This window comes from Oryctolagus cuniculus, chromosome 2 (genome assembly GCF_964237555.1).
Source record: "Oryctolagus cuniculus chromosome 2, mOryCun1.1, whole genome shotgun sequence".
NCBI classification, from domain to species: Eukaryota; Metazoa; Chordata; class Mammalia; order Lagomorpha; family Leporidae; genus Oryctolagus; species Oryctolagus cuniculus.
Genome location: NC_091433.1, coordinates 177,858,595 through 177,874,813, shown reverse-complemented (window position 1 = coordinate 177,874,813; position 16,219 = coordinate 177,858,595). Strand labels below are relative to the sequence as shown.

General features: G+C 40.1%; 1 protein-coding gene across 10 annotated transcripts in view; it reads left to right on the top strand.

Moving 5' to 3' along the window:
* The window catches only part of NCOA1 (nuclear receptor coactivator 1), a 262,467-nt gene that overhangs the window by 205,039 nt on the left and 41,209 nt on the right, over positions 1 to 16,219 (top strand). For all 10 annotated transcript variants that reach the window (XR_011386747.1, XM_051843198.2, XM_051843199.2 and 7 more), the window contains 2 exons: positions 2,459 to 2,639; positions 15,647 to 15,761. Coding sequence is in view for 9 of the 10 variants with exons in the window: in XM_051843198.2 (XP_051699158.1) it covers positions 2,459 to 2,639; positions 15,647 to 15,761 (296 nt within the window). In the remaining variant the exon portion in view is untranslated. The remainder of the gene's footprint in view (positions 1 to 2,458; positions 2,640 to 15,646; positions 15,762 to 16,219) is intronic.

The following is a 16,219-nucleotide window of genomic DNA, read 5'->3' as shown; positions in this document are numbered from 1 at the left end:
TACCCTGGACCAGAAGGAAATAAAAGTAAATCTTCCCATAACTTGTTATGGATTAGGAACCTCTGTATTTAGGATGGCTGAGATGGTGTGAAAATGAACAGACAGCTTTATTTCTTGAATAATGGCTTGTAGACACTGAAGGAATATAAGGAAAGCAGAAAATGTGGTCCATCATGGCTAAGAGCTTTCACAATACAAAATACAGACAGAATATAAACATTCGTGAAATAACTCCCAGTGTATTTACAAAGCAGTTTTCCAGCAGACTCTCCATCCTGAAATAGGAGTCACATTGAATATGCATACTCCTGCAGTTTCTTCCTTTCTTTCCTTTTCTTTATTTATCTTCCTTTCTTTTCTTTTTTTTTTTTTTTTTTTTTTTTTTTTTCATTTTATTTGAAGGATAGAGAGATAGAGAGACCTAGAGCAACTTCCATCCATTGGTTCACTCCCCAAATTCCTGCAAGTCAAGACTAGGCCTCTCTGAAGCCACCAGTCCAGAACTCCATCCAGGTCTTCCATGTGGTTTGCGGGGACTCAAGTACTTGAACCATCATCTGCCCTCCAGGATGCGCATTAGTAGGAAACTGGGTTTTAAGTGAAATAGCTGGAACCCAGACCAGGCCCTCCAGTATGGATGCAGGCATCCCAAGCAGTAACTTAAGCTGCGTTGTCACATACCCACCCCCATTCAGTTTCTTTGATCACCTTGTTTTTCCGCTCTCATCTCACAAAGATCTCTCTCCTCCCTTAGGCATACTGCATTCTAGGCACACGGGAACCTCTGCCATTCCTGGGAATAGTCTCTTCTAAGCATCTGCCTTGTTCTTCTCTCTGTGCCTGCTGAACTTCTCATCCTTCACAAGCCGATTCCATATCTCCAAAGAACTTTCTCCAAGTAGCCCTAGTTAGCTCCTTTCTCTCCTCACCCTATTTGCTATTTGTAGTAGCACTGTTCCAACTCTTTATTTACATGTGTTACTACTGCAAAACTATATATATTTTTGAAAATAGAAAAAACAGTTTTAAATAATAAGTGCATTAAAACTCTCTTTTAAATTAACTTTTAAAGTAAAGGTGGTATGACATATTGCCATTGTGTATGATCCTGTAACAGCTGTTTTTTTGCACATGTACCCACATTTCTGCCAAGTTTATACCTGGTAAGATATACCTATGTTCAACTTTTAGTAAATAATGCCAGTTTTCCTAGTTTTTTGTCAGAAGTCCTTGTAGTGTTTCCATATCCTTACTAATAGTTCATATTTTCAAATTTAACTATTTTAGGGTGTGTTTAGTGGAATTTCGTAGTTTTAATTTGCATCCCCCTGAAAAGTGTTCACTGGTCACTTGGACATCTTCTGTAAATTGCCCAGTCTGGTCTCTTGCCCATTGTTTTAGTGCGGTGTCTCTTGGTTAAGGACTGTTGTTGTAAGGATTGTTGATGTATCGTGGCTGGATTTGCAGATGTCTTCTCCAGGTGTGGCTTGCCTTTTCTTTCTCTTAATGGTTACTTTTGATGAGTGAAATGAAGTTCTTCATTTTATTATACATAAATGTGTCAATCATTTCTTTTATGGCTAATGTTTTTTGCATATGTGTAACAAAAACCATGTTCAGAAATATTCATAGCAGCTTTATTTATGTTAGCCAAAAACTGTAAGCAACCCCCAAATCCACCACAGTAGAATAAATAATTATATTGTGAAGCATTCATTTAATGAGATATTATTCAGCAACAAAAATGAATTAATTAGTACTACAGTGACAATTGTGTCCCAAACCTCAGGAAGGTAATTTTGAAAGTCAGACATTTAAATACCTACATATAATTCTAGAACAAATACTTTTGTTGGATTAAGTAAAACCCAAACTATTAGACATTTTCTCTTTAATTATCTCAAATTAATCATGACGTCGGAATATTATGAAATGCCAGTTTTTTTCTGTACACAACCCATTACAGAAGATATGTTTATTGTACTATTTATATGCTTAGAGTGAGAAGTGACCTTTCTGAGATCTTTGAAACTGATATAGGAAAAAATTACATCAGTGGAAGCTTCAAGTAAGTCATTATACAAAATTTTGAAAAAATATGACAGAAAAAATCAACCATAATGCTCTCATCATTTCGTTGTACACCTGACACTTCTTTCCAGTCCAGCCTTTCTCCTATACATACATTTTATACTGCGATAGATTGGATTAGATAAATATTATCTGTTGCCTCATATCCTCCAGCATGATAATACTGTATCGTAAGCATTCGGTTTTTCTGTCCTAGTGGAATAGTTAATAATTTCATAGAAGCCCCAATTATTCTAATTGTTTCATCTTTCTTCATTCTCTCATAGTCATACTTAATTCATAGAGTTTAAAGGAGCAACTTTTTTTCTGCATTGTTTCAGGTAAAAGCATAGAGTATATTTCTTCTAACTTTGATTTTCATTCTTAGTTTACAGCTGACCTTGACCAGTTTGATCAGTTACTGCCCACGTTGGAGAAGGCAGCACAGTTGCCAGGTTTGTGTGAGCCAGACAGGATGGATGGTGCGGTCACCAGTGTAACCATCAAATCGGAGATCCTGCCAGCTTCGCTGCAGTCCACCACTGCCAGACCCACTTCCAGGCTCACCAGTATGTGTCGGGGACGTACCTCATTGGCAATGTGTAGTGATGATGTGGCTCAGCACTTTCTCTCACCATTATTGCATAGGCCTTTTGTTTATTAAGAGGGAAATATGTTTTCAGCAATGCCACCTTAAAACAAACTAAGTAGTTGTTTACTCATTGTGTAAATCTTGAGTTGTAGCATAATCTCCACCCTTTTGTTGTTAATGTCAAGGTGAGCAGTTGAAGTGAAGGAGAGCAATTTTGTGTTCTTATCTGAAATGTCCCATAGAGAACTTTAAATACAGTGTTGTGTCAGATTTTATTTTCTGAACACTAGTCTGAGTTGGAAAATAGAAAGGGTTCTGTGTGAGAACACACTGGGCAAACACCGCACGTCCGGTACCCCCCCTTTGAAGTTTCACAATGCCTAAGAGGTGATGAGAAGTCCTGAATTGAAGAAACCAGCATAGATTTCTTTGACTTTCTTGATAATGGAATTCCTTTCTGAGGGCAATACATGTTACCTGACAGAAGGAGTTTTCCATGAAGTCTTACTTAGGAGCATTGTGTCAAAATATGTCACTATTGTTCTAACCCAGGTTAGTATTCTTCTAATTAGGAGGCAGTTTGATAGCGTAATTCTTCAAATTCATGAAGATATTTCACCCATCAAATTTTGAAGTGACAAACTATTGGTGATAATTCTGTTGTGTGACTTTGAAACGAAAGGAAACTGACCAGCTCAGTTTCACAGTGTATCTGGATTCCTGACTTCAGCCCGGTCGTTTTTCTGGTGCAATCAGATGTGGACTTAATTTATTTCAGTCTGAGTGGAGCTTTTAGCTGTCCTGACCCAGTTCCTGAAAGTTTGCTAGGACTTTTCAGGCAGCTGCACGGAGGAATCCTGCGTCAGCACTGTTGACGTCTGTAAGCAGTGTTTGAGCTGAGCAGAGCTCCAAGGGAGAAATCGGGAGGCATGATTCAAGCCCACACTGTCCACTCACTAACCATGTTATCCCACGGCAGTGAGTGTGCTGGGCCTTGCTCTCTCTGTCTCCACAGTGAGAATCAGATGAAATGACTTCAGGTTTTTCTTGTAATTGAGACTGAGAGACTCCAGACTTGGGACTGTCAGTCACAGTGGGGGAAGCAGTGAGGTGCAAAACTGCAGAGGTGAAATGGACATCTGCATTTTGATGTTTGGCATCTTTGTCCCCTTCCCCATCTAATTTGGGAGACTGGGGGAGTTTTCTCAGGAGACAGTGAGTGGCCAGAAAGATGTCTGCATAGGAATGTGTGAGCGATGGTCCCTGCAGTGCAAAGCCCTCTTGTCATCTCATCATCCCAATACTGGTGGCTACCGGAAGAGACAAGCCTCGCACTGCATCCTCCCAGTCCGGGTCTCGGGCACGTTGGCTGAACAGACACGCCCATGAAGATTGGAACATGGAAACACGAACACCAGATGTTCTCCCTTATATGTGGGACCTAAAATTAAGAGAGAAAGGAAGGGAAGGGAGGGAGGGAAGGAGGGGAAGGAGAGAAAGGAAGGAAGGAGGGCAGACGGGAAGGAAAGGGAGAGGGAAGGGAAGGCATGCCTGTGGGTATCAGTTGTACTGCAGATACAGTATTTTGTCAAACTTTGTTTTAAATCTTTGCTGAACAATTTGGTAGGAATTATATGCTTCTATAGTTTTAATGACTTGTTGACTATTTTAAAATTTATTTGAGTGAAGTTGAACATTTTTTATCTGATTATTCTTTACAGCCCTTGCCTATTTTCCTGCTGGACTACAGGTTTTATTTGCTTCTTTTAAAAAGCTCTTTTTATTTATTTATTTATTTTTAAAGTATTTTTTTGACAGGAAGAGTTATAGACAGTGAGAGAGAGACAGAGAGAAAGGTTTTCCTTCCGTTGGTTCACTCCCCAAATGGCCACTACGGCTGGCGCACTGCGCCAATCCGAAGCCAGGAGCCAGGTGCTTCCTTCTGGTCTCCCATGTGGGTTTAGGGGCCCAAGCACCTGGGCCATCCTCCACTGCCTTCCCGGGCCACAGCAGAGAGCTGGACTGGAAGAGGAGCAACCGGGACTAGAACCTGGCACCTATATGGGCTGCTGGCGCCGCAGGTGGAGGATTAACCAAGTGAGCCATGGCACTGGCCCCTTATTTACTTTTTATTAAGCAGTACTGTTAAACATTTGATTATAATGTGAATTTTAAATGTTACATCAAAAACTTTTAAATAAGTTTAATGTATAAAAAACCTTTTAGGGAAAAGTCTGCAACTTGAAAGATAGTAAAAGAAACAAACCAAAAAAGAATATGCAGTGAAAATATATAATGAGAAGCCCGCGCCGTGGCTCACTAGGCTAATCCTCCGCCTTGCAGCGCCGGCACACCGGGTTCTAGTTCCGGTCGGGGCGCCGGATTCTGTCCCGATTGCCCCTCTTCCAGGCCAGCTCTCTGCTGTGGCCAGGGAGTGCAGTGGAGGATGGCCCAAGTCCTTGGGCCCTGCACCCCATGGGAGACCAGGAGAAGCACCTGGCTCCTGTCATTAGATCAGCGCGGTGCGCTGGCTGCGTCGGCCATTGGAGGGTGAACCAATGGCAAAGGAAGACCTTTGTCTCTGTCTCTCTCTCTCACTGTCCGCTCTGCCTGTCAAAAAATTAAAAAAAAAAAAAAAAAGAAAATATTCAATAAAGGTCATGATCTTATATATGATAAATCCTAAGAATTGGGGGAAAGCTTTTAGCATGGTCACACAATCCATGCCGAAATATATTAAAATCAGTTTTACTTCTATATAACTAACTAGCCACATACAATTGGGTAATGATATAAAAAATCAATTTACACAAAAAATTAAGATGTAAATGTTAGACTAGTCTGTGCAGCAACCTACACCGAAAACTACACGGCTTCGAGAGAGAGTAAGGATGGCCATATGAAAAGACACTATGTGAAAGGACGCTTCACATGGACTTGGAATTCCCCTTGAAGTCCCTGCGTGCATTTCAAATGTTTGTTTGTTTGTTGTTTTTGAAAGGTAGAGCAACTGAGAGAGAACTGGTTGTTGGTTCACTCCCCAAATGTGTGCAACAGCTGGGGCTGGGATAGGTAGTATATCCTGTATCCAGGAGCCTAGAAATCCATCCAGGTCTCCCACACCACAAAGGTGGCAGGTTTTCAATTACTTGAACCATCAGCTGCTACCTTCTAGAATGTACGTTAACAGGAAGCTGAGTCTGGAATAGAATAACAGGAACTAGAACTAAGCACTCCTGTGTGGGAAGTGGGTATCCCATGCTGTGGCTTAACCTACTTTTACCCCTACCAGGCATTTTAGTAGAGACTGGCAGCGTCCTCTCCAGTTTATCTGAGAATGCAAAGGTCCTGACTTGCACTTTAAAAAAAAAACTTGAATATTTCTATTACCTGATTTCAGTTCTTCTATAAAGCTGTATCAGCAAGACTGTGGTTTGGGAATAAAGATGGGCATACGGATTAATGCAGCAGAATAGAGAATATAGAAATAGGTCCACACTTACATGATGAATCGACTTTTAACACAAACACTAAGGTCATTCAATAGAGATGATAGTGTTTTTTTTTGTTTTTTTTTTTTTTTTTTTTTTGACAGGCAGAGTGGACAGTGAGAGAGAGACAGAGAGAAAGGTCTTCCTTTGCCGTTGGATCACCCTCCAATGGCCGGAGCTGCAGCTGGCACACTGCGCTGATCCGATGGCAGGAGCCAGGATCCAGGTGCTTTTCCTGGTCTCCCATGGGGTGCAGGGCCCAAGCACCTGGGCCATCCTCCACTGCACTCCCTGGCCATAGCAGAGAGCTGGCCTGGAAGAGGGGCAACCGGGACAGAATCCGGCGCCCCAACCGGGACTAGAACCCGGTGTGCCGGCGCCGCAAGGTGGAGGATTAGCCTAGTGAGCCACGGCGCCGGCTTAGAGACGATAGTGTTTTCAACAAACAATAATGTAACATCTGGAAGTTAAAACCATAAAATTTTCAACCAAAATCTAAGAAAAAATACTTGTTATTGAAATAGGCACAAAACTCTGATAGGACATAAAAAGTACTAACTATGAAAAAATAATTGATACACTGGATTTCATTAAAAGTTAAACCTTCTGTTCTGTAAAAACCACCATTTTCAAGGAACTAGATCGATAATATTCTTCAAGACAGAAATCACTAGTCTAGACCCAAGGTCTACAAACTTTTAAGAAGGAAATTATATTCTCTATAATCACTTCCAGAAATCAGAAGCAAAGTAAATATTTCTTAATTTGTATTTGCAAACTACATATCTGATAAAGAGCTGGCAGAGTGGACAGTGAGAGAGAGAGACAGAGAAAGGTCTTCCTTTGCCGTTGGTTCACCCTCCAATGAACGCCACGGCCGGCACGCTGCGGCCGGCGCACCGCGCTGATCCAATGGCAGGAGCCAGGTACTTATCCTGGTCTCCCATGGGGTGCAGGGCCCAAGCACTTGGGCCATCCTCCACTGCACTCCCTGGCCACAGCAGAGAGCTGGCCTGGAAGAGGGACAACCGGGACAGAATCCAGCGCCCCGACTGGGACTAGAACCGGGTGTGCCGGCGCCGCAAGGCGGAGGATTAGCCTAGTGAGCCACGGCGCCGGCCCAAAGAATTTTTAAAGCAATAATAAGAAAACATTTGTTTACCATGTAACCCAGCAATTCAGCTCTTTGCTATTAAACCAAAAGAAAAAGTGTATATCCATAAAAAGACTTACCCACATAATGTTCATACAACTTTATTCATAATAGTCCCAAACTGGAGCAACCTAAATGTCCGTCAACAGTGAATGATGTATTTGTAAAATGCAATCCTGCTCAGAAATGTAGAGGAAGGAACTACAGAATATGCATGAAGTACTCTTTAAAAGATGCTGAGGGGAAATATCCAGATAAGGCTTTTTTGTTTAGTGTTTTTTTTGTTTTGTTTTGTTTTGTTTTGTTTTAAGTTCCAAGCTAAAAGTTTCTATACCTTAGGAATAGAAATCTGGTAATTGGTTGCCAGGAGTGGGATGAGGTAGGAAAGATTGAAAGCCAAGGAATATGAGGGGACATAAGACATGATAGAAATTATCTGTTTTCTTGATTAAGGTAGAGAGTTATGAGTTTATACCTTGTCAAAATTTGTCGAACCATACACTTTTTTTAAGGTTTATTTTATTGTTTATTTGAAAGACAGAGTTATAAAGAGAGATAGAGACAGAGAGAGAGGTCTTCCATCTGCTGGTTCACTTCCCAGATGGCCGCAACGGCCGGAGCTGTGCAGATTCAAGGAGCTTCTACTGGGTCTCACGTGGATGCAGAGGCCCAAGGACTTGGGCCATCTTCTACTGCTTTCCCAGGCCATAGCAGAGAGCTGGATTGGAAGAGGAGCAGCTGGGACTAGAACCGGCGCCCATATGGGATGCCGGCACTTCAGGCCAAGGCTTTAACCCATTGTGCCACAGTGCCAGCCCCAAACCATATACTTAAAATGGGTACTTTTTTGTGTATAACTTAAACATTAGTGAAACTCATTTTAGAAACATCTGAGGTTAGAATAATTTCCAACCGATAATTATCTACATTTCTAATAGTTGTGAGGGTAGAATAAAAAACATTTTCAGGGGGCCAGTGCCATGACATAGTAAGCTAAACTTCTGCCTGCAGCACTAGCATCCTATATGGGCACTGGTTCGTGTCCCGGTTGCTCTACTTCCAATCCAGCTCGCTGTTTATGGCCTGGGAAAGCAGTAGAAGATGGCCCAAGCGCTTGGGCCTCTGCTCCCATATGGGAGACCCAGAAGAAGCTCCTGGCTTCAGTTCAGCCCAGCTCTGGCTGTTGTGGCCATTTGGGGAGTGAACCAGAGTATGGGAGACTCTTCTCCCCTGTCTCTCCTTCTCTCTGTAACTCTGCCCCTCAAATAAAAAATAAAATCTTAAAAAACAAACCACACATTTTCAGATATCCAAGGACTCAAATATTTGCATGGTGTCCAGGGTCCTGAAAGATGTACCTCAGGTGACAGGAACACCAAAAACAAGGAAAGAGAGCAAGATCGTGAGGAAGCAAAAGGTGTGACAGGGAGTCCAGCAATGACCGCTCGTCAGCGAGGCTAGAGAGCAGCCAGTGCATAGGGCCATCGCCGGGGCCTGAGTTTTGGAATGGAGGTCTCCAGGTGAAAAAGGAAATTGATGTTGAGTTTGTAGAAAATATTGATAAATGTATATCAAATAATGGACTATTTTTAAAATTTCCATAGAAAAGCAGATAAGTGAAAAAAATCAAACTATAATTGTTAACTCCAGGAGAAAGAAAATATGGTTTAAGAAAGGGAGTTTGAACATAGGGTATAATTTGATCTAGCAGTGAGTGCATAGCCATAAGATTCCAAATGTTAACTTCTGAGGTTATGTAAAACTGTGATCTCTCTTAGGAAATTGGGAGCCAAGTAGGTAGTAAGAGAGAGGTAGGTGTGGAGGGACCAGATTTCACCTAGATTTCATCTATCAAAATTGGGATATCAAAAAGTAGTAGCATATACATATGGAGAAATAAGTAGGAAATGGCAAAGAAAGTAAGTACAAGAGTTGTGAATGGTTGCCTCTTTTGAAAGGATCAGAAATGTTGAGACATTCTGGGCCTTTTGGTTCTGTATTTGTTAATCACATATGTTAATTTGATAAAAGTAGTAATTAAAGCTATGAAATGCATTTTCTAGTTCTATAAGTCTGTGGCATTGTGGTGTTGTCTCTGTAGAGTCTGTATTGAGGCAAATGGCTCTTTTTGACTCTGTGTCCCTCTGTAGGTTTATCCTCCTGATACAGTTCCATATAGGAAAAGATGTAAATAGGCCAGGCTGTTCCACTTTGTTCTGCTAAGTTTGCAAAGGGGAAAAAACACAGAGGGGAAGATACCGAGATGGGTTGAGAGGACTTTAGATGTAGTCAGTCAGTCTACAGTGTTTAGATATGGACAGGAAGAATCCAAGAGACATGAGTTAGTAGTACCTATTACTAGAACCAGAATCTATAATTGACTGGCCTGTGGCTTAACTCCTGCCCACCTAGAAAAATCAAGCCTCTTTACTGTAGTCTTCAATCTCAACCTGATGTGCCAAGTGCAGATGTGTCCTGTAGGATAGTTCAGTCACATCATACTTTGCCACCCTAGGCTCTGTCCTTCATGCTACTTTTCTTTTCTCTTGTACTTTTTCCCCCTTGCTGTTTTGCACTGAATTCTGAGAGAATCTACGGGCTCAGTTTTCCAGATCAAAACTGAATCTTCAATATACCTGTTCTGCTCTTCAGACTATTGAGTCATTTTCGTCATGGCTGCCATGCTGATTTCTAGAATTTTTTTCCCTTGGGAATCTATTACTTTTTAAGGTTGTAATAGGTTTTATTCTGTGTGATTATGTTTATTATGTTTTTAGAATTTATCCATTTTCTGTGCTAATACTTTTTTCTTCAAAGTTCTTTTCTTTGTTAAATTTTTTAAATTTATGATTTCTCCTGCTGTTGGCTTCTCTTGAATGTTTGAATTTTGCTGGGTCTCCATATATTGAATGGGAAGCATGTTGGTAGCTAGAATGTTTCTTTAAAATAGAGGCCTTTTACCCAGCACTGAATGCGAGTTCTAATTATACACAGCCTTTGTCTCTGTTGTTGAGAAGGAATGGAACTTGCTGGTGGGGAAATCCCTTGTGGCAGCCATAGCACCCATGTTGGGAGATTCCCTGGGCAGAGCTCCCACCTTGAGTCATCTCCTCACCATTTTAATACACCAGGGGCCAATGCCAGGTCAGCTGCACGCAAGCAGAGCCTGGTGGCAGCTGTTCAGTCATCCTTTAATCATCCCAGCGCTCGCCCTTGGCCTGTTCCTGTACTCGCTCAGATGACCAGTGAGCTCGCAGTTGCTCTGATTTTCTTCTGTGAAAACCCTTCTTAGAAAATCCTCTCTCTGCTGAAAGCTGTTTTGCTGTAGTTGAAGTTTCACCATCAGTTAATATTTTCATGGATATTATCTTTGAGAAATTTTTTTAAAGATAATACATATTTCCATGAACTTTGTTTTTTCTAAAGGTTTGTTTATTTATTTGAAAGAGTTACAGAGAGAGAGAGAGATCTCTTCCTTCCTCTGGCTCACGCCCCAGATGGCCACAATAGCCAGGACTGAGCCAGGCCGAAGCCAGGAGCTTCAAGTGAGTCTCCCAGGTGGGTGGCAGGGACCCTAACACTTGGGCCCTCTTCCACTGCTTTTCGCAGTCCATCAGCAGGGAGCTGGGTCGGAAGTGGTGAGCCAGCACTTAAACTGGTGCCCATATGGGATGCTGGCATGGTGGGTGGCAGCTTTACCTGCTGCACCACAATGCCTGCCCCAAGAAATTCTTTATTCTTTTTGTGTGCTACCATAATAGTTCCTTCAGCTCTGGGTTTGTTTTTCTCTTTTTATTTCTTTTGTTATTTCAGTGATATCTTTGGGAGGGGAATAAAATATAGGTGAAAACTTGGCTACCTTGGTTCTTTTTAGAAAACTAAGGCCCAGAGAATAAACAGGAACACACACAAGCACACACATACAGAGAGAGAGAGAGAGAGAGAGAGAGAGAGAGAGAGAGAGAGAGAGAAACTTGCCTGGAGCTATACAGTTGATATGCCCTGAACCATATTTCAATCTTGGTTTGCCTGGTTTCAGAACTTGCTATTTATACGTACACACACACTCATGCAGTCTGAGCAAGTGACTAAATAATTTTGTCAGAGCTGTACTGTCAGAGCACTCCAGAGAAGCACTGCTTTTCAGCACATACCCCTTTCCACAGGTGCCGTGCATCCGACTGCGCAGCCTCTTCGGAAGGGCCTCCAGAGCCTCTCCCTGCCCTTTTGGCTGTCTCCAAATTCCTCTTCTTTTATGGTGAATTTGACTTTTGGAAATTTCCAGAGTTATTTGAAACTAGAATTATTGATCCAAGTAGTGTAACACTGTTTTTTTCTAAATCAAAACTAGAATAAGTGTACCTGTGAGGAGACTGATTTTCTTGAAGAGCATGTAGACCAGTGAAGATAGGTCCTGAAGAATTCCAAAAATACTGAGTAGTACCAATGTCTCTGGACTAATGAATGACCTTTGCAGCTAGCTATCTTTAAGTTCTGTGGACATACACATTCTGGGATGGCCAGCTGTTGAATCTTAATAATTTGTAGTAAGTTAAAAAGACTGTATAACTATAAAAACAATGAGTTTCAGTACTTAAAAAGGTCTGCTTTTTGTTTTGTTTTGTTTTGTTTTGTTTTGTTTTACTGAAAGGCAGAGAGACAGAGATCTTCCATATGCTGGTTCCCTGTAAATGCCTGTGACAGCTGGCCCTGGTCCAGGCCAAAGCCAGGAGCTAGGAGCTCCACGCTGCTCTCCAACATTGGTGGCAGGGATTTGGTTCCACATCTGCTGCCTCCCAACACGTACATAGCAGGAAACCAGATTGGAAGCAGAGCCAGAACTCGACCCCAGGCTCTCTGATTGAGGATACAGGCATCTCAAGCACTGGCCCAATACACACAGGGAAAGACCTGTTTTAATTTCCCTGTTTTTGAAGTCGTATTAGTGGAGGGGGTGTTTTTTTTCTTAGTTATTTTTGAAGTAGTTAAGACAGCAAGCATACTGCAACATTCACAAAAGATACCAAATCACAGAGAGAATGAAAAGCTCCTTCCAAAAGCGGTGTTCTCCTGTGCCTCCAGAAGCTCTGTGTGCACACGGACCTCCCTCCTTGATCCTTTCTTCACTGACGTTTCTTGGATGCCATTTTACTTAAGTTCATAAAGGGATTCTTCATTCTATTGTTTTTACTTTTATAACTTTTTAATGTTTCTCCCAGAATTTTACTTAACCAGTTGCCGAATGGTAGGCATTTTTTTGTTATTACAAAACTGTAATGAATAGGCTTATGTAGAGATAATTTTCCACATATGAGAGTATATCAGAAGTTTAAATATTTCATAGAATTTCTAGATCAAAGAATAGATACTGCCAAATGGCCTTCTCAGAGATTATATCAGTTTATACTCTAACCAACAATGTATCTGTTTCTGCATATCCTTGCCTAAATATATTGAATTACTTTTCTTTTTCTGTTGATTTTATCTTTAAAGTATCTTGGTGTAGTTTTAATCTACATTTCTCTTATCATAAATTAAACTAATCATTCTCAATGCTTTTATGTAACCTGTTCACCTTCTCTTACCATTTATCTATTAGGTTATGTGTTTTTCCTCACTGATTTATATGTTAGAAAAATTAATCCTTTGTTCCACATCATATTTTAAAATATTGGACACTAACTGCTTTGCCCAGTTACTGCCAAATGTAACACAAACCAAACCAGAAACTTCCTCAGCAACAGCTGAAGAAGATTAACTGTGAACATCAGAATCAGTGCATACTGAATCAATTGTTAGAAGAATAGAGTGTGCAACAGGCCCCCCTCACGTTGAAGACAATGCCCTCTACTTTATATACAGAAATTTTAAAAATATTTAATATATAAGGCTTTTGCTGTGCTCAGTGTGGTATAAAGTTTCCCTTTCAACCAGATTCTAACTGGAGAAAGTTTGATGCTGAGCCCTTTGTAAAGATGATAGCAAATGTTAATAGCTTGATCCCTGTGGTATTGTTTCCAACACTCTCCCCCACCCTGCCCCGCCGCCCCGCAGCCACCAGCCTCCAACAAGAAGGACTGTGCCACTCTTGGATTACCCATGTGTGTAAACAAGGACTTCAAAAAGTTTGTAGAAAATGAAATTAAAAGATATATTTTTGTACAAAAAGTTTTGAAATCCATATATAGTTTTTACATTATATGCATTTTCCACAAAACTTTTTGAATACCTCTCATATTAAGTCATGTTTGTAATAAGGATATAAATATGACCAAAATAGGTTTATTTCTGGGCAAAGAGAAAAAAAAGTGTTTTTCCTAAAATAGTCCCAAAAACCCTCAATTTTTATATGAGGCAGTTTCTAAAGGAAGTCCCAAACGATTGGAGTGACTAAGGGATGGGGGAGGGACTTGTAATACTCATCCATTGTATGCAAGCAAAACTTAATTGAATCAAAATTTGACTTGTTTATTGTTTTATTTATTTATTTGTGTTTACTTAGTCACCAATTCAGCATATGAATCTTTTGAAAATATGTTATCTAACTTCTTAATATTTTATCCACTAAACAAGTAAAATGAGATAGTGTGTTCTATTACCAAGTCAGATACCATCGTATAATACTTGATATGGACAGTAGACAGCATTATACATTTTCTTAGACTGTTTAATATAATTAACTTTGTCTCAGGTTAAATTTCTTAAGGGGACTAGAACTGAGGAATTAATGTGTGGAACGTAGCATAAGACAGCTTCAGATAACCTTATCTGACCAACTTTCTGATTTAAATGATGATAAGAATTAAGTGATTGTTTTCCCATTGTCATATTTTTTGTTTTGTAATTTAGTTGTTTGTTGCATTTTTCAGGATCCTACAGAATTTGATTTCTCTATCATTTGTCATGATGGAGTCCAATTTAACTAGAAGTTGTAATTATATGATTTAAAAGTATTTATGTGTAGACTGCTATTTTTTATTTTTACTAAATATTGTGCATATTGCACATAGAAGTTGGGCCTAACTTGTTTCAGATCTCTTTAAAGCAACCTATTCTTCATTCATTAAAATGAGGAATTTTATCCAAATAAGTTTTGTTTTAAAATGCCTCCAAAGTTCTTTTAGTTTGAAAATTGTGTTAGCTTGCTAGAGCTGCAATACAGAATGCCACAAACATCTGTAGTCTCCCTACCCAAAATGAACTAAGATATTTTTCTTAATACTCTTGTATATGAAACAGCTATAAAAATAGAATCATCCTGAATGTAATGTCTTGAAATATGCCTTTTTTCTTTTCTATGTAATAGTACGTTATCAATTCTGTACCATGATTCATGATAGATTCCCTAAATTTCTGGGATTTAGATTATTTGTAATATTTTCTTAGTATAGATAATACAAAGATAATCATAAATATTTCACAAGAACTTCCTACAGAAGAACTTTTTAAAGTGCATATATGCTATTTTCCTCAAATATATCTCCAACTCCTTTTTTCATGAGTCATCATTATAAACATAGGCTGTTACTGTACAGAAATATTTTCAGATTCACACCTATATGGCCTTGTCCATTTGGTCTCAGACTAGTCTGCCTTTCATGGGTATATTTTATTATCTTTTGCTTGCAGCTCTCGTTTCATGGTCATGACATTGTTCTTAGTTCTTGCATATTCTAGTGTGCTATAGACTTAAAAAGCAATGGACTAAAATTCTTACATTTACCTTTAAAATAAGTAATTTCTGACAAAGTCCTGAGTGATTGTCTTATGATAGCTTCAACCTATGTGCAGATTTTTTTTTTTTATTTTTTTGACAGAGTTAGACAGTGAGAGAGAGAGACAGAGAGAAAGATCTTCATTCCGTTGGTTCACTCCCCAGATGGCTGCTACGGCCAGCACGCTGCACCGATCCGAAGCCAGAAGCCAGGTGCTTCTCCTGGTCTCCCATGCGGGTGCAGGGCCCAAGCATTTGGGCCATCCTCCACTGCCTTCCTGGGCCACAGCAGAGAGCTGGACTGGAAGAGGAGCAACCGGGACAGAATCCGGCGCCCCGACTGGGACTAGAACCCGGGGTGCCGGTGCCACAGGCAGAGGATTAGCCTAGTGAGCCTCGGCGCCGGCCATATGTGCAGATTTTTAACATCAGATAGTCTTTGGTTCAGAAACCTTTTCTCATATTCTCATATGCATTTTATTAAATGGCCACATTCTGCATAGTTAAGTTTCCAGATAAGTGAACTTTGTATAGTTGAAGCAATGTTTTATATTACTGTACAATATGTTGCTTCTGAAAAATACTGTCACTTTTCACTGTGATGATGACTTTTTTTCTTCAATCAGGGTTACCTGAGCTGGAGTTGGAAGCAATTGATAACCAATTTGGACAGCCAGGAACAGGCGATCAGATTCCATGGGCAAACAATACAGTGGCCGTAAATCAGAATAAGCCAGAAGAGTAAGTAATACCTTTTATATTTTAGAAGGCATCAGATGCCAACTTCTAAACAAAGATCTACTTTTCCCAAACTGGATTCCAGTCTGCATTGGTATCTTATGAGATATCAATTGAAATAAATGTTTAATGAGAAAAAAAGAGGGGTGAAGGAGGACATTGAGTTAAACAGATGTTTACTGCATAACCACAAGGTTAGTGAACGTTGTAATCACCAAGAGACTGATAGCAGTATACAGCTGTTGTTTTGTATTTCATGTTACTTTGCTTTGACTAATTACCATAATATTTTTGGGCCTGTGGATGAGTTGGCCTCAATACAACGATTATGTTGCTCTTCACCTTTTAGTTATATAATTATTTGCTGTAGCATTTTATTTGGAGCAAAAAAGTATCAGGAAGGAAGTATTTCCATCTACTCAGTATCCCCTCTTGGTTAGGATTTATTTATGTGCATGTAT